Raw genomic sequence first — 18388 nt, 5'->3', positions numbered from 1 at the left:
AAAGCAGTAGAAGATGGTCCAAGTTCTTGGGCCCCTGCACCTGTGTGGGAGACCCAGAAGAAGCTCCAGGCTTCTGACATTGGATTGGCACAGCTCCGGCCATTGCGGCCATCTTCATGATGAACCATCGGATGAAAGATTCTCCCTCCCTCCCTCCCTCCCTACTTCCCTCCCTCCTTCCCTACCTACCTCCCTCTCTCTCTCTCTCTTTCTCTGTCTCTCTCTCTCTGCCTCTTTGTAACTCTGCCTTTCAAATGAATAAATAAGTCCTTAAAAAGATTTATATGTGATAGAAAAATATATGTAAAGACATGCACCAATGTTAAACCACTGTGATTCATTGACTCTAAGACATTTTAACATCCCTGGAGTCAGGACCTGTCTTAGAATCAATAGTAGCTGGTTTCAATAAAAGTGTGCATATGTCCTCATTTTTTATTCAACTCTGCATTTCTTATGTAATACTAAAATGACTCTGAGCATGATAAAGTCTGTAATAACTCTGCTAATTCCTGACTTGTATCTTTCCCAGAGGAGCATGCCAAAGGAGAAATGTTAGAAAACTAACTGCTGGGGGCCAGTGCTGTGGCACTGTGGGTAAAACCACTGCCAGCAAGTGCCGACATCCCATATGGGCATCAGTTCGAGTCCTAGCCTCTCCAGTTCCAACCCAGCTCTCTGCTGTGGCCTGGGAAGGCAGCAGAAGATGCCCCAAGTCCTTGGGCCCCTGCACCCATGTGGGAGACCCCCAAGAAGCTCCTAGCTCCTGGCTTCAGATAGGGCCAGCTCCGGCCGTTATGACCATTAGGGAATTGAACCAGTGGATGGAGGACATCTCTCTGTGTCTTGTCTCCTCCTCTCCCTCTCTCTCTGCCTTTCAAATAAATAAATAAATCTTAAAAACAAACAAACAAATAAAGTGCTGAGTGAGAGAGTAAAGCAAAGCCCTGGGGAGTAAAGAAGACACCAAGAAGCTAGTCATGGAATGCAAGGTGCTGTATCTACATAAATTCTTACCACTTGTAAGTATGATTGCCAAAGGATGTTTTGATAAAGTTCAAACAGATTAAGACAAGAAAATAGACAAAACAATCTTCAGATGCTGAATTTCAATGAGGCAAAAAAGAAAAAGGCTAGAAATGTAACCGATGACCAGAAAGGTTAAACTTCATGGATGGAGAGATTCTAGAAAGAATCATAGGTTGGTGAGCGATAAAGAAGGAAGGAAGTCAGAAGGAGCTAGAATGCAGTTGAGAGCAACAAGAGAATCCTCATTTCCTTTTCAGATAACCTTACTGGAAAGCCACACATATAATGAGCCTCAAATTCAACAAGATACTTGGCAAAATCTCTCACGACAGCATTTGGGAAAGCCCTGGAACTGATGACAGCACAGCTGGGTGTAGTCATAGTTGGATGAGCCACTGTATCTAAAGAATGTTGATTAATGGAAATATGCCAACCTAGTTAATTGCCTTGTCTCCTTTCACTCTAAATCCCTAATTCATTCCCCGTACTATCACTGTAATTTTCTTTCTGAATCACAGATCTAGCCATGGTCTATGTTTATCATCTTAGTGGTCTACATAAGGCCCATTAGCATTGGTTTCTTTGTCAAGCTTTCCAACCTCAACACTTGCCTCAAGGGCCAGAAAATGACACTGCTGTTCTCAGGGGACTCTTGCCAAAACTGGGTTCTATATTATGTATGAAACGGAGAGGACAGCAATAAAGTCCCTCTTATGCATGCAGCACAACTTGTGTCCCCAAACTCATGCAACGGTTTGAACTCTGATGTCTCAATGTTAACAGCTGGTTGAAGGTGCACATTTGACCTAATGACAGACTCTAAGCGGTGGGCTGGTGGGAGGTTTCAGGTCATTGGAGGCATACCCTCGTAGGTTGGTTCTCACCGGAGGGTGCTTCTCCAGGCAGGTTGATTATCTGAGTTCAAGTTCTGCCTAGTTCTCTTTCCTTCCTGGCTCTCTGTGATCATGCCCCTGTACCACCATGACCAGCCTCCCATCAGAAGCCTGACTATGGGGACATCCAATTTTGTATTATTCAACTGTAAGCTGAAATAAGTCATTTCCTTCTTGAAGGAACGCCTCTCAGGTATTTTGGTTAAAGTAATGAAAAGAGGAATAATGTAGTCCATATGCTAAAAAAAAAAATCCAGAATCCAGTAAGGAAAAATTGTTATAACTGGGGATAATAATGCTGAATTTCTACATACAATAGCAAGGTCACTGTGGAGAAAAGTAGCATCCTTGAAAGAGAACTACAGCCCAAGTCCAGGTGTTTCAGAAGTCAGGTTTCTGACTTTAAAAGACAAGGAATGTTTAGACAGAGCAGACTTGCTAAACAACAGCAAGTGATTGTCTTAGGTTATAAATGATTGTACTAAGTCAGAAAAATTAATCTTACATGAAGAGGCTTTATGAATATATTTTGAGATTTTCTCAGTGTGATTCTAACTTTAGGTCTCAGGGTGGGTGAGGTGACACTGATGGACTCCAGTTCTATGCCAGCATGCCTGCAGCTCAGCTGGTCCCATGTAGTGGCAGTGGGACAAGCTACCTAGATAAAAGAATAACCTTAATGAGGCAGATAGTATCTGCAAGCAGAGTTAGTCCCAGTTAGCAGAATTGAGTCCTTACTCAACAAACAGAGAAAACAATAAGAATTTTAGATGTCATGTGACACTTTGCTAGAGTTTACAAAGGCTCTGGATAGCCCAGTGGGAGAACAATCTTGTGTCAAAACATTGTGTGGAATGCCAAGATTGCAAACAGTATGTCAAGAGGTAATTGATGGCTGTGCATTAGGCAGTGTTAACTAATTCTGGTGCATGTTCCATGGGTCTTTTGGCTGTACAAAAGCAGCATACCACCTTTGGCCATCATACTTGGATTCCTTCCCACTTCCAAACCTTCTCATTGCTTAGGAATAAACTACAGAGAGTAAAAGAAGCAATAAAAAATTCAGTCCTGAATCTACAGTCCAAAGAATAAAATAATGGATACAAAATGGCTCTTAAATGTTAAAGCATTAGGGACTGGTGCTGTAGCATAATAGCCTACGGCTCCACTGTAGTGTAGTAAGCTAAGTCTCTGCCTGTGGCACTGGCATCCCATATGGGAGCTGGTTGGTGTCCCAGCTGCTCCACTTCCAACCCAGCTCCCTGCCAATGCACCTGGAAGAAGCAGGAAAGATGGCTCAAGCGCTTGGGCCCCTGCACCCCAATGGGAGACCTGGAAAAAGCTCCTGGCTCCTGGCTTTGGATTGGCCCAGCTCCAGCCATTGCATTCATTTGGGGAGTGAACCAGTGGAGGGAAGACCTCTCTTTCTGTCTCCCCCTCTCTGTCTGTAACTCTACCTCTCAAATAAATAAATAAATAAATAAATCTTAAAAAAAAAAAAGATGAGGAGACTCATATAAATGTTCTTCAAAAAAAAGGTTAAAGGATTAAATGTAGGCAAAATAAGACACTTTATTATCAGTGTTACCCTGATCATTATTAAAGTAAATCACAGAGGTTTGGATTTTGCTTGGTGAACAATTCTATTGCAGCCTGCAGAAGGTTCAATGATCAGTCAAGTTCCCCTAGCTTCTCAAGGAAAAATCCAACTAAGCCAGCAGAGGTAAGAAAAAATTCTTCTCTCTTTACACAACACTTGCTAAAGTCTAACTTTCACCTCTTCTTCCACCAATTAAAGCCAGTTTCCTCAGCAGAAATGGAGCACAGCAAGTCATTTTCCTGGGTATTTTTTTAAAAGATTTATTTATTTGAAAGTAGAATTACAGAGAGAGGGGAAAAAGGAGGGAGGAAGGGAGGGAAGGAGGGACAGGGGGAGGGAGGGAGAGAGGGGGTGGAGGGGAGGGAGAGAGAGATATATATATCTTTCATCCACTGATTTACTCCCCAAATGGCTACAACGACCAGGGCTGGGCAGGCTGAAGCCAGGAGCCAGGATCTTGTTCCAGGTCTCCCATTTGGGTGCAGGGGCCCAAGCGCTTGAGCCATCTTTACTGGTTCTTCCAGGTGCATTAGCAGGAAAGCTGGATTGGAAGTGGAACAGCTGGGACTCAAACTGGCATCTATATGGGATGCCAGCATTACAGGTGGCACCTTAACCCATTATGCCACAATGCAGCCCCATTTTCCTGCATATTGTTAATCCCTTGTAATGATAATCACCACTGCCATCCTCAAGGCCACTCTCACCTCCTCCAATGACTGCACTCCTCCATATACAGGCCTGCAGTCAGTAGTGAGCAAGCATCATCTCACTGATGACTGTAACAATCCCACAAGTTCGCTGCTACTATCCAGATCTCCCAAATGAGAGCTTGAGAGATAAGTAACTCACCAAAGGTGTTATCATGAAAATTGGTGAAGTAAGGATTTGAATCCAGGTCCAGGACTCAGAAGCCCAAATGTAAAAGAAATGAGTGGACAATTTACATAAGAAGAAATAAAATAGCAAATACATTTAATAATAATTATATAATGGCAAATGTGCTACCAATTTAGAGCATGCCAATTCAATAAGCATTCAATGTTTAATGGTCTTTAAGGTGAAACTCTTCAACATGAAATCTAGACTCATATGTCATTTATATAACATCTAAGGAAGAGCTGACACATGGTAAGCTTCCTAGAGAAAATGGCCATTAGGATGGAAAGATTGCCTGCCTGAGTTTTTAAAACACATAAACATGACCACAAAAGTGTTTCTTATGTGAAGAAAAAATAAAGTGGATATGTAATCATTGTACGAGTATACCATGTTATCAGTTTGACTTAATTATTTTTAAGCAGCTAAAATCTCTTTGAGGGGAAAATTAATTAATGGAGGAGTCTGGAGTACAAAAATCCAGCTTACTAAAAGTTCAACAAGCACTTGTCATCTCTCTCAAAAATCCTTAATGTGGACAACATATATTTCAAGTATTAATAGCTACCAAGTCAGGTATCATGTTACGAGTTTACTGTCATTATCTCATTTAATATGATAAAAACACACTGTATTAACAAACATTGTGACACAAAGTTACATTGAAACGACTGACTTTTAAGTAATCATGATAAACTTCTATGTGTAAATTCTCTGATATAAAATGCAAAATGTCAGTTAAACCAACAAAGTGTTTACTTATTTGCTTAAAGTGTAAAACTCTTTTATTCTCCCAGCATGATGTCTTTAAATTAATTGCCTTGAACCAATTTGCTCTGAACAGTCAATGTTACCACAAAAGGGAGTGGGACCAGGAAAATCCAGTCATTAATTTCATTCTGTTTTCCTAGTGAATAACCAAGTTGCACTAATACTGAGCACGCACATTTTGAGGTTCACTATGTCTCACATTCATGAGGCTGGTGTTACTTTCAAATAAAGTAACCCCATTTAAAACTTAACACAATGGATTTTAGCAAGTGGATGTGATGCGGTTAGTTTTACAAGTTCACTTGATAAGATTTTAGTCCCTGGTTACTCAATAAGCACTTATTTAGGTATTGTTATGATGGTATTTTTTTCATATATGATTAACATCTTCAATCAGTTGATTCTGAACTAAAACGGAGACTATCTTTGACAATCTGGGTGTGCCTGATCTAATCAGCCAGAAACATAAAGAATAGAACTGAGCATTCTCTTTGGAAGAAGAAACTGTTGGTAGTTTCGGCTTTTGCCCACACACCTCAGAAACTGGGAATGTGGGTGCTATGTTCCTCTTCCCCTCGCTTCAGGCATTCAATCCATCACCATCTCCTCTCATTCATTTGTATCCCAACTGTACCACGTTACTCCAAGCCTCTGTTGAATCTTACAAAAGTGTACACAGTTCCAACTAGTGCATTGCTCCTACTCTATCTCCACACTGCACTTGAACTTACCATTTATCAAGTCTGTCTACCCCTTGTCAAAATCTAGCCCTTTTTTTTGTGTTCTGATTGCCTCAAGGGAAAGGAGCATATCTTACCATTTTTGTAGGCACTTAGCAAGATATCAAACACAAAGTAAATGCAGAGGAAGTGTTTATTGAATAATTGGAAATTCTGTACCAGTAGGAGTCAATCCTTCAGAGCAGGAGAGGCACAGGATCTTCTAGGTTAGGCAAGTTTTTGGGGGTACTGTAAATCAAGTCAGGTGACACAGTCACGAGGAGCCTGGCATTTCTATGACCTCACAGAGTCTTAATTTCAGAAACTTGATGAAATCTGTGGAGTCTCTTCCCAGAAAATGACATTTTTTGCAGAAGAATTTCGAGAGTTAATGAGTTTTTTAAACCCAACCAGCTATGGGCTACCCCACTATGGATCTAAGAACCCCAAGTTATAGCTCCCCTGAATAAAAGCAAATATCACAGGTTTAAATGTGATAGTAGTCCCTCTAGTTTGGGTCCCGGACTCCCTTCCTTTGTCTTGTTCTGTTTTGTACTATAAGTTGAATGTCCACATGACCCAGACAGACTAGGTGTAGTAATCACTGAGAGACGATTTCACCTATGACAATATTCAGAAGAAATAGTATTTCCAAGGACACCGTTGGTCTGCTGTCAGTCACAGGAGACTGCTAAGGATGGCAGATGTGTGCTCTAATAGTGATTTCTACTGAAATAACTTCTCTTTCACCTCTGTGGCCCTGTGTTTGCCTTTTGAGCTAGCTGCAAAGATGGAGCAATGGAAAAACCAGGAGAATGTAATTTAAGCTAAATCACGAAGCAATTCATGGCACTGCTTAAAAGAAGCCCATGCCTCCTGATGTCCAATCCAAACACTGCTCTAAGACACAGCCACCTGCCCAGTATTCACCATGAAAAGTTTTTGCTCTGGGCTTATCCAGGCCGTTGTGTGAAGTCACCCTGAAAATAAATCTTCACAGCTTGGAGAGCCAAGATACAAACAAATGGGAAAATACTGCCCATGGATATTAAAGACAATGCTCAACTGGAGTTGAAAAGGGGAACAAGTGGGAACCAGCTAAGGGAGCAGGCATTGCACAAGGGACAAGAATTCTTTGTAAGGGGAGACAAAGAGGGAATGCCCGAGAAAGGCAATGGTGAGCTGTGTCATGGTGTCTTAGGAAGCTGCAGATGGCCTAAGTAAATGGTTTTATTCCGAAATCATTTTCCCCAAGAATATTCAAAATTTTATAACAGAAAGGGAATGAGAAGCTTAGAAGGCTTTTCAATCAGAAAAGTAATTGTCTAGGAACTATTTCCAGAAGGTAGCTATGTTGGCACCATACAGTCCAACCTGCACATTAAAGCACCTATCGTAAGGTCTTTATTCTTTACGTAGTTGGTCAGAACTGTGCCAAACAGACATGTTTTTGTCCTAATTAAGGATTTTCAGGTGAAACAGAAATAAAAACACTTTGCTAATATGACAGCAGAGGAATGTTATTAAGGAGAATATAAAAACCCATTCATCTCCCCACTGCTGTCAAACAATAAAACCTAAGAGTACACTCCTAAATGATCTCCATCCTTTGCAGGAGAAATCCCATGCACCATAGCCCAGGAGCATTCTCTGCGGGACTCCATCAGGGCACTCCAAGGGAGCGCAGGTCTCTGCATGTCTCATGACAGAAGGGAATCTTTACAAGGCCATGGCTGGGGCTCCCTTGTTTCTAAAGCCTCAGAGCTCTCACACCTGTACCAAGCACCTCACCTGTACTGAGTACTCAGAGAATCACAAATGCTGGCCATCTGAGTCATTTTTTTAGCTGAGGGATGGAAGCTAAAAATTTCCACTGTTCAGTATAGAGGCCCTCCAGAGCAAGGAGAACAGACTGCAGAAAAGTGCAATTATGACAGCTAACATGATCCTGACACCTACTGTGCTGTGGTCTTAGTAGCATCAGATTCTTTTCCAAGATCAAAGTGGAAGGCACAGTATTGCGACCGAATAGCTTCTGCTTAAAATTTGCGGTTACTGTATTTTTTTTTCTGAATTCTAAAGTGGCCATTGGCTTGTGTTCCTGCTTGAAAAATGCTCAGTTCCTCAGAGAGGCCTATGTTGACCACATCACCTCAACAGGCCTCCATCTGCTCATGTCCACTGTACTCCCCTCATTGTTTCCTTGCTTACACATGTTACCCATTTTTTGTCTTTTGATTATTATTGGACCTCATCATGAGAATGCAGATCTGTGAGGACAGAGAACAGTCTGTTTCATACACCTTTGGATCTGTGGGTCTAACCTGGTGCCAGACACATAGTAGGTAGCTAAAAATATACACTGAGGGGCCAGTGCTGGGGCATGGTGGGTAAAGCTGCGCCTGCAGTGCTGGCATCCTATATGGACGCTGGTTTGAGTCCTGGCTGATCTACTTCTGATCCAGTTCCCTGCTAATGTGCTTAGGAAAGCATCAGAAGATAGTCCAAGTGCTTGAAACCCTGTACCCATGTGGGAGACCCAGAAGAAGCTCCTAGCTCCTGACTTTGTCCTGGTCATGCCCTGGCCATTGCAGCCATTTGGGGAGTGAACCAGCGGATGGAAGATCTCACTTGCTCTACCTCTGTCTCTCCATATCAAATAAATAAATAAATCTTTTAAAAATTTAAAAAAAAATATGCACTGAATGGAATAAATTAAACTCTGTGAGATGATACTTCTCCAATACTTTACCAGGATGGAAATTTGGTGAGATGCTCGTGGCCAAATAATTTTTAGCAGGCTAATGTGATCTTCTCTCTGGAATAATGGTACATGCTAGTCTCTGAGAACTCTTGCAAGAGGAAGCCATTGAATAACATTTTACTAAGGGTTTCCTAAACTTCATGACAATTTAAAAAACAGACTTTAAAAAAGAAATGTTCAATAACATCTTATGAGATATATTCTAAAAGAACATACTTCCCAAAACAGCCTTAAGTGCTAAGTAAAGCCCTGGGCCATCACCTCACAGATGGTGGTAGACATTTTCTGTATTTGTAAGCTGAAGACAATTTTTCTGATTACCTATGAAAGAACAGAAACTCATTCTATGGGGCTGGTGCTGTGGCACAGCAGATAAAAAGTACAGGCCTGTAGCAGTGGCATCCCATATAGGCGGTGGTTCAAGACCTGTTTCTCTACTTCTGATCCAGCTCTCTGCTATGGCCTGAGAAAGCACTGGAAGATGGCCTAAGTCCCTGGGCCCTGCACCTGCATGGGAGACTCAGAAGAAGCTCCTGGCTCCTGGCTTCGGATCAGCTCAGCTTTGGCAGCTGCAGTCATTTGGGGGAGTGAACCAACAGATGCAAAACCTGTCTCTCTCTGGCTCTACCTCTCTCTGTGACTCTTTCAAAATAAATTTAAAAATTAACAAAAAAAGAAACTCATTCTAGCTAATCACTCTCATCGCCAACCTTCCCCAACTCTTTCTAAATGTAATCATCAAATGTTCTTAAAACTGTGGCTGGCATCATACTGGGCTTAATTTAAATACAAGCCTTCAGGCAACTGGTTTCAACTCCAAATCAGTGCTATTATCTCTGGGTTCACTTTTCGACGTCTTATTTTTCATTTACATTTAAATATTGACTAGTATCACTAACAGCACATTTCAGAACGTTTGTGGAAAAATGATTAAAACTTACATTTATTTGGGGGCAAAAATTTTTGAAATTCTTGCACTTATTTTTCATAACGTGCATTTTCCACAAACTTTTTGAAAGTACTATGAGCCTTTTAAACTAAAAATACTTGTTTCACAAAAGCATCACCCAGCACCTTTCTTAAATCAGCTACTCTCAACTGAGACAGCAGGATATTCATATACATCTCACCATCATTTTGAGGTGTGACATAAGTAATTTGTCACCAACAATTGTTAAATTACAGAAGTTTGTGACTCATTAAAAAAATTACTGCAGTCTGAACATCGCCCCTACAAGCGTATCACACCCACTTGATCCCAGTATAGTTACTTAAACGTGAGAAGGGTGGGCTCGTTCATCCTGAGAGATGATATGTGTGATGTGTGCCTATTACTGATATTCCATTAATAGTAGCAGTGGTTTTAATTTATTTCTGAGCAGGAAGAAGAAAGAAAAATGAAGAGAGATGGTAAAACCCAGAGTGGTCCCTGAATTTGTACCCAAGCTGCATGTGCCATAAGCTATACAGACCATGACCAAAAACAACTGACAGTAAAATGGAGCCTCAATAGCTTTTTAATGCCTGCTTCTATTGGGGGAAATATTTATCTTTGCATAGCTTTTCAAGATTCCAAGAACTGCACAAAGCAAGGTGAGCCCATGTGTTACTTAATGAAACTGTACATGGTTTACAGTATACAGGGGGGAGAGATGGCAGCTCCGAACATGTCCCAAAGCAGTGTCAGTTCTACAATAAGACAGCTGCATTGATAACCTGATCTAATTTAGCCAGAAAGCTATACAGACCTGTTGTCTAAGTAGGAAATATAAGTACATGTTGCATTTGTACACATGTAAAATGCTACGGTTGGTTTATAACAGCCTGTGTTGAGGTCACACAAGTGAAAGTCACCAGCCATGGTGGATCAAAGGTCAATGTTTAACAAACATTTAACAAGTCATACCCAAAGTTCAGAATCTGTGGTTTTGTGAAACAGGTGAAAGATTCATGTCACCTCTAAACTTTTGGCCAGGCATTCTTTGCACTGACTTTTAAAAAAAATTCCATTTTGATAATAGGCTAATGTTGAAGGAAACCTCTCCCCCCTCCCCAGGTAAATGCAATTCCAAGGTGAAAATGAAAAATTCTGATAAAGCTCACAGCCTTGAGAAACACTTCAAGTGGCTTATTGCCTTAGTCTTCTCTTCTTTCAGTCACTTATTTTCAGACAGAATTGAAGGACATATTCTGCCTTTTGCTCTGTAGGCTAAATACCATTCTCAGGGAAGACCATATCTGGTGACTGGAGTATTTCATTACTCATAATCTGTTTGCCCCTTCAATTCGAAGGACTCAAGATATGCAGAGTGCATTTGAAGGAAGAAGTCTGTCTGTTGGCTGATGGGATGTGTGGGTGTGCACGAATTATGCAAAGACAAAAGTTACTCTCTGCATGCAATGAGCCAAATTATCCTCATGCTTTGCAAAAGAGGTTTTTTTCCCCCTTCTTTCTTTTCACAGCTTGAATAATGTTTAGTTGAGATTTCAAGTTCTTCTTGGTTTTCACCCAACAGGTGTGAGATCCAACAGGTGTGGGAAAAGGCCAGGGCATCACAGATGGGATCTCTGGACTTCCTGGTATACATTTATCTGTGGCTATGGTTGCCTTGTCACTGGCCCAGATTTTAGAGGAAGGCCTCATAAAGACGGCAACCCTAAGACCAAAATAATGTCATTTACTGTCTAGGGGAGGTTACAAAGCGGATTAGAGGCAGGCAGGCAGGCAGGGTATATTAAACAAGTCCATGACTAACAGGGTGTGACAGAAAAGAGTTTTATTCTTTTCAACAAAACAATTCCCTAGGGCTGGGACCATTACTCCACTGTGCCTTTATCACCTTGGAATTTTTATGGTTATTTTTGATGAATTCACATTTTTGTAAAGGGTTTTTTGAAATGATGCCAGTTTTCAATTTTTAATTAAAGTCGTAAATAATCTTAATTCTGCCTTAAAAGGTTTATTGTTTCTTTTTTTTTATTATTGCTGCCAGGAAATATTTCAAATACCAAGTCCTGATGTGAGTGAGCAATTAGAATCTCTCCAAGGTCTAGTAACAACATTGTACCACGTAAATACGATCCATCAGTATATCAGCACACGACTTGGAAATGTGGATTAACTGATTTCAGGTTTATGAGCAACTGCCTCTCCTGGGAGTGACACTTCTTCTTTGTGTTGGATGGAACAACTTTGATCATTTTAAGTTCCACAGATTAACCCATCACAGGTTCATAAAAGATTTTTTACATGTTCAGATTGAGAGGCAGGGTAAAATTCGGAAAGTTACCTCTGTAAACCTGTCACTGAGCACTGGGCAACGAAAGCCCAGCAAGTGCAGTTCAACCATTTGCAGGAAACAAAGCGAACATCAAAGCTAAAACCTTTGGGAGACCACATCTCATCTTCCACTGCTCTATCTGACACGAGACTATAATCTTGCTCCTCAAAAGCACACCCTTGGTACCCTGAGTGCCTACTGAATGTTGCCTGCAGATGATCAATAAAGTTGCATTATACAGTTTCAAGGTCTCTTACTTTTTCAGTTAATGCTTCAAGGATCTTTCTAACAATCAAAACTACTCTTCCTTTCCTGCTCAGGCTGGACCCCACCCATGTTGGAACAACAGAAACTGCAAATTTCCTGAAAATATCCCATTCTCTTCCCACAATGATCAACCCAGGTTACCATTTCAAACTGAGTATCAAATTGTTGCTTATTTTTCTAGACAGGAGACTTACATTCTTTTGTGTCCATGACAATTGTCAATGTTCTACAAAGGCAGTCTCTAACCTTATGAAAGATTTGCTATTATAATGAAACCTTACACATTTGGGACAACTTGGAGGAAGAGAATGGTCAGACTCAGAGAATAAAACCGGCCAGCTCCAAGGTTTTTAATATATATATATATCATATATTTATATAAATATAAATAAGTATATTTATATACAAATATATAATATATAAATATGTTATATATAATTTATTACCTCAAAAAATATAAAGAGAGAGATAGAATGAGAAAAACCATTAGACAGTGGTCCTGCTGATGGTACTTAATAATAGGAGAAAATGGTGTTTTATTTTAAAACAATTAAGAATCTTCCTTTCAACATCATTAACGTAACACTTCCCTTGCTTTTCCAAAATCTAAGAATATAGCCAATCCATGCCACATGATTATACATAATAATTTCTTGGGATCCCAATTAGAGTGATTTAACTATATTTCTAGAAAAAAACATAAATGATTTTTAACAATGGACTTACATTAAGGAGTAGGTTTGTATGCCATTAAGAGTAACAGGGTGAGCACCCGGCACAGCAGTGCCAGAGACACCGCTCCGCCGGCTGCATCCTGCATGGGAGTGCCTGGGTTTGTGTTCTGGCTCTGCTTCAGATCCAAGACTCCTTCTCACGTGTACCCTGGGAGGCTTGACGGCTCCAGTAGTTGGGTTCTTACCACCCATGTGGGAGACCTAGAAGGAGTTCTGAGTTCCTGGCCTTGGCCTGGTCCAGTCCTGGCCATTGCAGGCATTTGGGGAGTTAGCCAGCAAAGGGAAGGTCTTTCTCTATCTCTGTGTCTCTGCCTTTCTAATAAAATAAAAACAAATAAATAAACTTTTTTTTCTTTTTTTTTTGACAGGCAGAGTGGACAGTGAGAGAGAGAAACAGAGAGAAAGGTCTTCCTTTGGCATTGGTTCACCCTCCAATGGCCGCCGCGGCCAGCGTGCTGCGGCCGGCACACCGCATTGATCCGATGGCAGGAGCCAGGTGCTTCTTCTGGTCTCCCATGGGGTGCAGGGCCCAAGCACTTGGGCCATCCTCTACTGCACTCCCTGGCCACAGCAGAGAGCTGGCCTGGAAGAGGGGCAACCAGGACAGAATCTGGTGCCCCGACCGGGACTAGAACCCGGGGTGCCGGCACCGCAAGGTGGAGGATTAGCCTATTGAGCCGCGGTGCTGGCTACAAATAAATAAACTTTTAAAAAAACATTATCTACCAAAGCCTTCTAACTACACATTTTTTTAAGTTATAGGGAAAAGGTCAAGTTCTTTCCATATATGAGCCTTCAGCTGGCATTGTACAAAGATTTCTCAAGGAATAAAAAACTCCAGTAACAAAAGACTACAGAGAATTTCCCAACATAAAAGTGTTAAATCCCTATAAACCATGAAAGAATGCAAGATTTCTAACTGGAAGCCATGGTGACCTCAAAACCCTTGCCACAGTATTCAATAAACTTGAAATAAGTTAAGTCTCATACTGTCCTTAAATTTGTTACAAATGGTCCTTAAATGAATCAAGTATCCAACTCCATACAAATGAAATACTCAAAAAGGCAAGCTCAGCTCAACATGTTTTAGGACATGGACAGAAGATACTAGCTGGTCCAAAAATTTAAAAACTCAGTTATTTGGAGACACCTTGAAAGATAGTAAGTTCCCTGTGTCTACAGATGGTGAAACACAGCATAGTTAACCTCTTATAAGTATAACAGGAGTTAGGAGAGGAAGCCAGGCAGGTTGGTTGGTTGATCTTTAACGTTTCTTCCAACTTATTACAAAAAATTACTATAAATTTTGAAAACTGCATTAATCCCTCATTAATGTTAAAGTTGCATTCAGTTCCATTTCTGTTTAAGATTTTCGTACATAATATCCATCAAGAGACTTGTTTTTTTCTCTACATTTAAAGTGAAGAATACTCTACAATTATCCTAGAATAGAGATTTACCTACTTTCTTCATTATTGCCAAAATGATTTTAGCTAATCGACAGTTTATGAAAAAGCACTTTTTTCCAGAAAGGGTCTCTTGTTTGCCCAACTCAATGTTTCTTTAGCTCTTTGGATTTCATTGCAGTTAAGATGACTTTCACTAATTTTCTTTGATTTCTATTATACAAGCCTTTCCCAGAAATCTTTATCTGGCTCTGTCAGCTATGCAAATCATAGGTTTGCTTTTAATTCATGGAAGACTTTCCCCTACAAACAGTTTAAAGCATGTTACACCTTGAGAAGTAAAAGAATTTCCAAAGTCCTGCAGAAGCTCTGAATACAGCAAGATTAATACACATTTAAATGCGCTTTTCCTGGCTGGAAAATTCTCTTTTAAAATTACCTTTTTCCTTGCTTGTTGATCTTTGGAAGAATGTGCCTTCACATGTTTTCTTAGAGAACTTGGGTCTGTGTAGCGTTTGGTACATCCTGGAATTTGACAAGCATAAGGTTTCTAAATAAGAAAGAAAGAAAGAAACGGCCGTGGTTAAATCATAAAGGTAACTAGGGATGGTTTTACTCAAAGACTCTTGACTTCAAAGTATATGCTGTTACCAAGCTGACTGATGTGGAACACTGGGTAATACTCATGCATCTTAATTAGAAAGCCCGCTCAATTTGCATCGTGACAAAGGCAAGAGTATACAAAGAAATGGCTGATCCTTGATGATTTTTAAGAGATTGTTGTAGATTGCACTCTAACCACAAAACTCCTTGCGGCATTTGTTTAATGTGGAAATTATTAGTAAGCATCTCCAGTCATACTTACAGTTATGTTTCCCTGAGAATAATCTTTGGTATTGTCAGAAACTAGTAAACACATATTCTTTAAGAGTTCAGGTAAAGAAGCTGTAGAAAAGTCCAGAAAAGACTGGGTATGTTTCAGAAGAAACCTGATTTAGAAAGAGAGAGGGAGAGAATTAAGAAGGGAAAATTAGTGTGAAGCGAGCAAGAGACAGTATCTTCCAAACAACAGACACAGGAAAAATCAGCTGGAGAAATATTAATAGTATTAGTTGTGGAGGAGTCCTGGAGCTGAGCCTGAGTAACACGAATTACCCCTTGGCTGAGTGTGATAAGAACACAAGTTTCAACTATTTCAGTTCCCCTGTGGAGCCCAAAGTTGAGTCTAGGATTTTTTTTTAATAACCTTAGTCCATAGTACCTACCAGTCAGGAATGAATAAATGAAGAATAAATGAGCAAATGAAACATCTATACGCACTCAAATTTTGGCACCTACTCGTACCATATTGACAACACAAGGGTCTGAGACTACGACTCTTCAGTGTGAGATAAATCACACTGGCTTATCGGCTTATTCCAAGAACTGAAATCCAAACAACTCCACAAGATGAACTGTTTTTGAGATGTATTCACAGTCACTGGTCTCCTTAGAATCTCATCAGGTGAGCTATTCGAGCTGCGCCTACCTACATCACATGAAATATATGAACAATAATTGAAACTCTGTCTTTAAAATAGGATTCCTGTGCTGGCAATCTGATAGATTACAAACCAAAACAAAACAAAACTGTTTATACGTTGCTCCTGTCTTCGTGTGCATGCCTGTCACTTTGTGGGCCAACATGTATGTGGTTTATAGTGCCCTGCTGCTAATGATATTTGCGACTCACTCCCTCCAGCTGTAGTTGTTGCCATTTTGGATTCTAAGAACAAAGTGGAATTATGAATATATAATGTAATTTGATGTACCTGATTTGAATTGCTTGACAACTCATGTGTTTATTCATCGACTGACTAGATGACTGAGTTAGCCAGCAGCTCTTGTGTTTCCAAGACGTGCTGGGTACTTTTACATGTCAGGAGTCTAACAATAGGCAGTGAATGAACCATGCTCTTGGTATTGAACAGTTTTTACAAAAATGGTGAGCCGATCATTGGTGAAAGTCAATTGCTAATGGTATTTCCACTGGATTAGTACAGATTGCCATGAACTGGGTTCACATGGCTTTCTTGTGCTAGTCATCCCTACCCTGGCCGAGCTTTAGGGAGAAATCAGCCAGTTTCTTTACTAGCAGCCACACTGTGATCACATAAGCTCAAGTTGTAAGCTTTAGGGGAGATGCTATAACATGTAAAAAGGCCTTGTGCATATTAATGTGTTATGTAAATTCATGTTACTAGCATTACCGTCATCACTGATTTTGATTGGCAGTGTTAACTGTATTTGATTTTGAGATGCTCTTGGAGAAAGCTTGAATATGCACCATTCCTCCCATCTGGTCTTCATCCTCTTGCTTGTATCCTGTACCTGGGCCCGGTATGCAAAACAGCAGAGACCGGTCTAAGCAGTACTGCGGTACTGGTCATTTTATCTCAGATTACCTAGTTTAAATGGCACACTATACTTCATCCAACTAAATATTTCATTTTTTTCCAACTTCATTATATAATTACTTCACTTGTTTATATATTAAAATGCTAATAGAGAAAGGAATTAATAAAAGTTTTCAGGTTAGAATTATGAACTCACTAAATCCTATGAGTAAAGAATCCACTTAGTTGAAGAAAGATACTTTATCCAAAATTCTGACAGCATTAGCATAAGGAGTACTTAATGAAAGGGAACAGGGACCTAAAATTAAACCACAAATTCTTCAAGCAACTAGAGTTCACTTTTTAAAACAAGTGCTTAACTTCTATATGTTTTTAAAAGAGCTTACCATTTTGTTAAACATAGTAAAAAAAAAAAAAAAAAAAAAAAAAACTGAAACAGGAGCCAGTATGGAGCTTAAAGGAAAAAAAACCAAAACAAAACAAAACGTTGTTTTTAAAGACTTAACAGAGAAATATCTTTTTCACAAAAATAAATAAATGAGTTCTGAAAGCTGTTGCATGGAACTGGGACCAGGAAATAAGGTCGTTTTCCTCAAAAGTTTCAAAAAGGACTATATTTTTCTTAATTCCAAAAATGATTTCTGAAAATGCCCTTAGTTTGATTAGCTAAAATTAGCTCCAAGCAAAGACAGGCTTTGTAGAACCTTAACACTTTGCCTCACAATGCTTCTTTCAAACTACAGATAGCTAGCTGGGGGAGAAAGCAATTTCTCAAGACAATCTTGTCTCATGAATGTTCATTCTTCCATGATAAAGTTTAATGACAAATTGGAAAATTTATTGAATTCTACCAAGACCATCTTAGACACAACAAAATAGGGCATTTTAACATAATTTATTCTTCATTCCTTTTTTACTTCAAAAAATCCCATTATTCACCAAATTCATTCATTTAATATTCTATTCCATTGGTCCTAAAACCACTGAATTCAACTGAGCTAGAGTAGAAAGAGTCCACCCTGGGTGTACATTGCTCTAATTATATTTCAGATATTTACTAGGCAAACCATCACATTTATGTATATTAGGAGATAATTCTGTTCAGAAAGGTTATGTGACATATCCAAATGACTAATAGAGACTAATATAAAATTTAATAAATATGTCAACTATAACATCAGAAGAATCTTAAATATGTATGAGAAGGTGTGTAGAAATAACAGTATCTTTTCAAAATTCAAACGCTGGTGTAGTTTAATAATAGACAGCAGAATGTTAACACCGAGCAAGTACTGTCATGAATACATTATTTGCAAGAACGTGGGATAAGAGATCTGGGAGGTGTATAATACACGATTCTGATGGCTTCGTTAAGCAAAGTGAAATTACCTAGAGTCTATCTGGCCTCAGGTATGGAAAACTGAGAACTGCAAAGGAGGGCATTCAACATAATAGAGAAAACAAAAATATGCCAGTCCACAGAAAAGGCATTTGTGAACGAGTGACAAGTTGCAGCATTAGGGGGGTTAAGGGTGTAGCAAGGAAGGGCAATGGTTCTCAGAGGGTTTCTGTCAAAGGACGTGTGGCTGTTAGCACAGGAAACGTGATGAAACTTGAACTCCGGGGGAAGAGCTGTTGTTTCTTTGTAG

At 39.8% G+C, this 18388-nt stretch overlaps 1 protein-coding gene across 5 annotated transcripts in view; it reads right to left on the bottom strand.

Moving 5' to 3' along the window:
- The window catches only part of GLIS3 (GLIS family zinc finger 3), a 483088-nt gene that overhangs the window by 94813 nt on the left and 369887 nt on the right, over positions 1-18388 (bottom strand). For all 5 annotated transcript variants that reach the window (XM_062208328.1, XM_062208326.1, XM_062208330.1 and 2 more), the window contains one exon: positions 14783-14893. In XM_062208328.1, coding sequence (XP_062064312.1) covers positions 14783-14893 — 111 coding nt within the window. The remainder of the gene's footprint in view (positions 1-14782; positions 14894-18388) is intronic.

The sequence above is a fragment of the Lepus europaeus genome, chromosome 12 (assembly GCF_033115175.1).
Source record: "Lepus europaeus isolate LE1 chromosome 12, mLepTim1.pri, whole genome shotgun sequence".
NCBI classification, from domain to species: Eukaryota; Metazoa; Chordata; class Mammalia; order Lagomorpha; family Leporidae; genus Lepus; species Lepus europaeus.
The sequence above is the reverse complement of the archived record's forward strand: the minus strand, read 5'-3'. Positions and strand labels throughout refer to the sequence as shown.